At 45.3% G+C, this 6,912-nt stretch overlaps 1 protein-coding gene across 1 annotated transcript; it reads left to right on the top strand.

Annotated features, from left to right (window-relative positions):
• The first annotated feature begins 5,520 nt into the window (after positions 1-5,520).
• LOC134578344 (ATP synthase F(0) complex subunit C2, mitochondrial-like) lies at positions 5,521-5,994 on the top strand. Its single transcript, XM_063437330.1, has one exon. It carries the CDS (start codon positions 5,573-5,575, stop codon positions 5,939-5,941), a length of 369 nt encoding a protein of 122 aa, XP_063293400.1. The 5' UTR covers positions 5,521-5,572; the 3' UTR covers positions 5,942-5,994.
• The last annotated feature ends 918 nt before the right edge of the window (positions 5,995-6,912 follow it).

Raw genomic sequence — 6,912 nt, 5'->3', positions numbered from 1 at the left:
TTCTTTTAGAAACATTACATAATGTGCTATGTTACTTGAATGTTCTTTTAACACTTAGTTTCTAGAAAATACAGAATAGCAGAGTAACCCAATCTATACCCTTCATCTACATTCCAGACATATTGCAGGTTGTTTTTGAGAGAGAATCCCAGATAAAATCCAGAAAGCTAAGAAATAAATAGATTCATAGTTGGACCTATATCACAAATATGATCCTGCTGACTCCAGTGCATCAGCTAATGTACAGATATATTGTGATTATTATATATATAGATCTCACAGCAAACTACATATAATACTGACTGTGCCATGAAAGATGCTCCATAAATAAACCAAGTAATGGCAAAACATGCCTTTTTGTTACACAGAGCTGACAATGTGCACATTTTAAAACCACAGTAAGGAATATGGTTAAGTAATTGCATCAGCTCTAAGTAGGACAATGATTTATAAACAATAGATCTGCGCTGCTGCCTGGGAGACCATCATTAACGCGTGTCATATGGTCAACATGGATTTTCACCATAATAAAGTCTGTGTACAAAGACCATAGGGAAAATACATACACATAGATATTGCCATGTACGTTTTAATAAGGAGAGGCAATGCATAATTAGGATGTATAATGAACACTACAGGGTACAAACTAAACAAATGGTCTATAATGTAATTTAGTCATTGTAAAAATTAGTTATTCTTACATCCGACATGTATCAAGCTAACAGTGAAAAGTTCTAAATAATATTATATAGACTTATTTATTGTAAGTCTTACAAAAAGTGGTGTGTGTGTGTGTGTGTGTGTATATTTTACACACACACACACCAACACACAATTATTCATTAAAGTGAACTGTTAGGCACACCTATTGGAAAAAGTCAGCAATGTTTCCTATTTGTCTATTTTTATCAAAGATCTGAAATTCGGGGCGTGGCTTTGGCGCCGACCGGAATGGCCGTCTAACCTGTGAGCTGTGCTCCAAAGGCCCCATGTAAAGCCCTCGTCCAGCAGCCACACAGCCTCTCATGGGATCACAGTCTGGGTCTTACTCCGGACCTATGGACGGATTACTCCATACTCAGCCCAGCGCATGTGGCGGAGGGGAGTGTGCACTTGACAGGATCAGCGAGGAGCTGAGGAGCATGGCTGCAGCTATGGCCACCAAGACTGACCTCCAGCTACTTACCTCTAAAATCCAAGAGGCGGTTCGGGCATGGGTTGGCAGGTCTGCGAACTGAAGTGAGCACACAGGAGGGCCGCATACACACACTAGAGCGCGCAGCTGAGGCCCAGACAGCCCAAATGACGGCCTCTGACATGGCGGTGGCCTGTCAAGGGGGCATGCTGCTGGCCATGAGACGCCAGTTAGAGGATGTGGATAACAGAGGGTGGAGATGTAACATCAGGGTATGTGGGGTACTCGAAGTAGACGGGGAAGAGAATGTGGGTGAGGCACAGTTTCAATTTGAAAAGGCCCATAGGGTCGCAAAATCAAACATAGAAGAGAATATACCCAGAGACCTTATATGCTGTATGCACTCCTTCCAGATCAAGGACACCATCATGAGGAGGGCCCGTGATAGGCCTACTTAGGAGTATCACGGAGCACATGTGTCATTATATGCCCTAAAGCCCGTGACCATATCCTACAAGCGGCGCTTCCCGTTCACACTACTGGCAAGACATCAACATGGCTGGGCCTCCATAAGATGGCCGGAGGAGGTCCCTCAATTCCTGGAGGAGCTGGGGTTACCTCCCATCATTGTAGCTGACTGGGTGCTGGGCCCCTTGGAGCAGAGACCTCGACCACAGAGAATTCCCAGGCGTTGTGGAGGTGAGTCCCTGCTGGGCCCATCGCTGCGACGGCGCCCGGAGCCTGGGGAATGAATGTATATGATGGACTCCACTTGCCTGACCCTGCTTGCACCGCTCTGCTGGCTGAGCACCTTAACCCAAAGATGCGGGCTCCAGCTCGACGGCGAGACCTGCCCCCAGAGGGTCACTAGCGGCATAGGAGTTTTTTGGGGTGGGGGATGTCTGGGGGGCAGCCTGCTTACACTACACAGCAGCGGCCTGGACGGGCCTCCATCACTGCCTGCAAGCTTCTCAATGTTTACCTGGGGGACTACTACAGGAGTGTGGGATGAGGGTGTCGTGGTTTTATTTGGGAGGGATTTTTGGGACATGGCAAGCTCCTCATGTTACTTGTGACTATAATGTACGTGGCTTACTTGTGCTTATGAATATGCATTGGGTATGCTTATGGTTGCAGGAGAGGGCATGGGGACGCGAGGAATGGCTTGCGAGACCCGAAAGCAAGCTCACAACGCTTTATAAGCTGGGGTGGATGCTACTATGGGCTCCTAACTCCCCTGCATGAGCAGAGGCCGCTGGTGTGCTGCCAGGGAGGCAGGGAACATAATGTCCGGCAGATAGGTTGGGGGTGGAGGGCCGTAGAGAGATTAGAGCGGGACCTACATCTCCACTTGGTTGCTGGGTCAGGGGGTAACGGAGTGGGGACATGTTGACATGGGGGCGACATATGGCACTAGGATGCTGGAGGGCAGGGCCACTCAGTACACCTTAAGGGAGAGGGGGCATCACCAAGGAGGGGACAGAGGGGGGACCCTATCCCACAATAATAAAGGAATGAAGAGAGTGGAGAGTGTTGAGAGAGAAGGGCGGGGGCAGGAGTAGCAAGGAACAGGAGTAGGGAAGAGACCCTGGAATGAGGAGGGTAATGTTAGCAGACGATAGAGAGGAAGGCGGAATGGGGGGGGGGGGGGGGGGGTGGGAATAGAAAAGCAGAAAGAGGGAGAAAAAAGAAGAGGAGCAGGAAGAGGTGAGTAGAAACAGGAGGTAGGGACACGGGAGGTTCAGGAAGCCGTTTATAGGCTGTCGCGTACCCAGGTTAATAAACTGCGGCAGTCATCGGGGTCATTTGACCACGTTCACTGGCCATATCTGATGGCCATGCTGAAGTATATGGGAATTGCCAAGAGACTGCTCGCTTGGATAAATGCATTATACAACAGGCCGCATGCTTCGGTGAGAGTGAACAGGGCTTTGACTGCTGGCTTTGGTGTCCACAATGGGACTCGCCAGGGTTGCCCGCTTTCTCCAATACTCTTGCCATGTCCCTGGAAACCCTGCTTCAGGCACTCCGCCAGAACCCGAACATTTGGGGCTATGCCCTACAGGGGATGGAACATAAAGTCACTGCCTACGCAGTTTACCTCCTCTTATTTGTGACGAGCTGGAGGACCATGCTACCCTGCCTCCTGTTGGAATTCAGGAGGTTTGCCAAGCTATCAGGATTTAAACTCAACCTGCCAAAGGCAATGGGAGGAACTGATTGGCAAAGCTTTCTCAGCTGCGCAGTGGGATAAGGTGCTATTATGGCAACACAAGTTAAGTTCACATTTAAGTTCACATTATCAGGAAGTGAAGTTCACATTATCAGGAAGTTAACTATAAAATACTATCACTCTGGTACAGGATGCCAGCCACTCTCCATCGGATTTTCCCTACTGTACCGCCCACATGCTGGAGATGTCAGGCCGTTAGAGGCACGATGTGGCATATACGGTCATAGTTCCGTACTGGGACATGGTGAGGAACGAGGTAACAGATATCCATGGGGATTTGATCGAGTGGTCAAGGGAACTGGCCTTGCTACACTTGTTTTCCACATCTATCCCGAGTTACAAGAAATCTATCTTTCGCCATTTGCTTAACGCGGCTAAGGCCCTGATCCCTGTTTTCTGGAAAAAAACAGAGATTCCCACTAAGGAAGCCTGGCTACGAAGGGTGGAGGAGATACAGGCGATGCATGCCTCTCTGCTCGGGACGGGTCACAGACATGCCGAGGCCTGGCAACCATCGTTTGTATATATGGCGCATGACTTATAATGCTTACACGAGCGGATGATGTGGGGGGTGCCCGGGCTTGCTCGCCCGCCCGGACACGGAACCTCTCTTTCTTCTTTTCTTCTTCCACTATCTCTATTCACTTTGCTCTTTTTCTCTGATTTTATTCATGACCAGAGTAGGAAATGATTGACACTCCCTCCTAATACTTATATCAGCCTAATAGGCCTAGGGAACAATCTGGCAGGTGCTACTGCTGGGGTGCGCTTGGCGCACCATGCTTCACTATGTACATTGTACAACGCAGAGTTCCGTACAAAACACGTATAACAACTATGAACCAGGAATAACTTGTTAGCCATTGCGGTTTACTTAATCCTAAGGTTGTGGTGGGAAAACGATATTAGATTGTCCAGGAAACCAGATGTGTAACATGTAATAACGGTTTCATAATTTTCATAATAGCCGTTTCAGGAATGATACTTTGTTGCGATGCATGCGCTGTTTCATATGGTAGTGCATATTTCAGATTTTGAATGATTACACAGATGGGAGACATGGGGGCCTGTAGGGGACTTTCTCTGCTCCTTTTCTCTTTACTTACTTATCTCTCTTTATTCGCTGTCCTCTCTTGCAGACCTTACTTCATTGACATGGAGGTGGGAAGGACTGACTTTCACAACTGACACAGGAAGCCTTATAGAACCACAGGCAGATATAGACATAAGCTATCATTGGGGAAGGCTCTATAATCTTACTTAGAATGAAACATGAATACCACCGCCCGCAATTATACAACACCTGATAACGTAAATGGATCCATACAAGCTGTATAGCTGTGTAATACCTGCATGTATGTATGTGGTGGGGCCTGCGTGCCTACAACTCTTCTGTCTCCATATCTACAAAAACTCACTAAAAAAAAGATCAGAAATTAACAATTCATACTTTAGCTAATAGCTCTGTTTCACAATGTAATTTTATAGCGACTGTTTTAAGCAACTTAAAAATTTCTATCGGGGTCCATAATCATTTTTCATCTTCCCAACCAATACGGTGGACCCATTCTTGCTCGTGAGAGCCAACTGTGATGCAAGGAATCCACACGTAATATTTTAATTATAATTATTGTATGGGTGCTCGCCAGAGGTGACATAACGGGAACACCTTACCACATGTGTTCCCTGTTAGGGGTTAATAAGTGTGTAGGGATTTAGATAAATACCCCTCTCTTTTCAGAGTTTTTTTTTACCATTAGCTAAAGACAGCAAAGTGAATTTTTAGTGTAGGCCTCATGATCTTGCCTTGATGAGGCAGGTGTGCTTACATTTAAATGGCCATTGGAGTGATACTAAAAAAAAACTACAGTTATTTAAATGTGCATGGGGATTTGGGATAGTGCACATGTAACGTTTTTGCTTGATTTCTATTGTATGAATTTGGGCTGATGTTTACTGTAGTCATAGCTGCCGCCTACGAATAGTGGAAGTTTGAATGCAGGTCTTAATTTTGTATGTTTATAAGGGGAACACCTGCTGTGTGTACAGGAACAGATATTTAACAAAAAGTAAAAAGCTGGTGGTGCAATCTCTATATGAGATACTTTCTAGCTATATTGATACATTAAAAATGCAATTACCGTAGGTCTGTCCCCGCCAAGCTGCTTTCAGTGTAATACTCCTGTTATTACCTTCCATTCAGAATGTACGCTTGCACCAAGTTTGTGTCATCCCCAGCCCTGATAAGGAATGGAGCCAGTATTCTCTGCCGTCCACTATCTGCCCCACTTCTGAACTACACCGTACTTAGGACAGAGATGCAGTTGCAGAGCAGTGCAGTGTGCAGGGACATTGACACTGCTGTTAAGTTCATTGGCGCCGGTGCTGCCACAGTTGGAGTAGCAGGCTCTGGTGCTGGTATTGGCACTGTGTTTGGAAGCCTGATTATTGGCTATGCCAGGAACCCCTCTCTCAAGCAGCAGCTTTTCTCCTATGCCATCCTGGGATTTGCTCTGTCCGAAGCTATGGGACTCTTCTGTCTTATGGTTGCTTTCCTAATCCTTGCAAAGTGAATAATCTCACCTATGTCAATGCCATTTATCTGTGTCCCAATCTTATCAGTAGCTGAGGGTCACCCCCTTCTATTACAAGGGAAACGTAAGTTAAATTGAACACTGTTCTACTTTTTTGAAAAACGTTTTCCTAAATGTTTATATTCATATCTCTGCAACCTTTTCACGTGCTCTATTGAGCACTTCCTGAACAGAAAATCGAAAATAAAAAAATAATATGTACATATTTGCGAGTAAAATACTTTCATACAGTAGAAACTTGTGTATTTCACATATAGTTTCCCTTTAAGTTTACCCTGCTACAGGATTGGCCAGTTGATTCTGGGAAATAAACAAGTAATATATAAAAAAAAAAAAAAATGCAATTAATATCTATCAAATTCCATGCACTTTGACGTCATTCTATTTATTTGTGCCATAGCTTTTATAAAAAGGGGGGGGGGGGGAGGGGGACACCAAGGATACCCATCTTAGTGTGAACCTGTATTAATGGAAAGGTTAAGGGTCATGATAAGGTGACATGTGAGCTTCTAATGGTTCTGCAATGCCCACAATTATCTACAGCTGCTATTGGTTACATCTGAATTAATGATTGAAGAGTTGCATGAGAAGGTTTGAGTGAGTTCAAGGGAAAACGATTATGAATAAGAGGGGATTGGGTGAAAAGAAGAGAGAAAAAAACTAGGAGATTGTGCAGGATTGAGCAATAGCTTTCTGCAAAACTGTGGTTCCTTCCACCTAGTAGGACTTAAAAGAAGAGGGCTGTTTTTTTTTTTACAAACATGTTCGCTTGATCCACTAGCAACAGGCTAGCAACAAGTTAAAGGGATGCTATAATCACCAGAACTACAGCTTAATGTAGTGGTGCTGGGGTCTATAGCATATTCCTGCAGGCATTTTAATGTAAACACTGCCTTTTCAGAGAATAGTCAGTATTTACATACTGCCTAGGAACACCTCAAGTGGCTGTC

The sequence above is a fragment of the Pelobates fuscus genome, chromosome 12 (genome assembly GCF_036172605.1).
Source record: "Pelobates fuscus isolate aPelFus1 chromosome 12, aPelFus1.pri, whole genome shotgun sequence".
Taxonomy (NCBI): domain Eukaryota; kingdom Metazoa; phylum Chordata; class Amphibia; order Anura; family Pelobatidae; genus Pelobates; species Pelobates fuscus.
The sequence above is the reverse complement of the archived record's forward strand: the minus strand, read 5'-3'. Positions and strand labels throughout refer to the sequence as shown.

Excerpts from the sequence above, each read along its gene's own strand:
- LOC134578344 (XM_063437330.1), top strand. The coding sequence starts at position 5,573 with ATGTACGCTTGCACCAAGTTTGTGTCATCCCCAGCCCTGATAAGGAAT.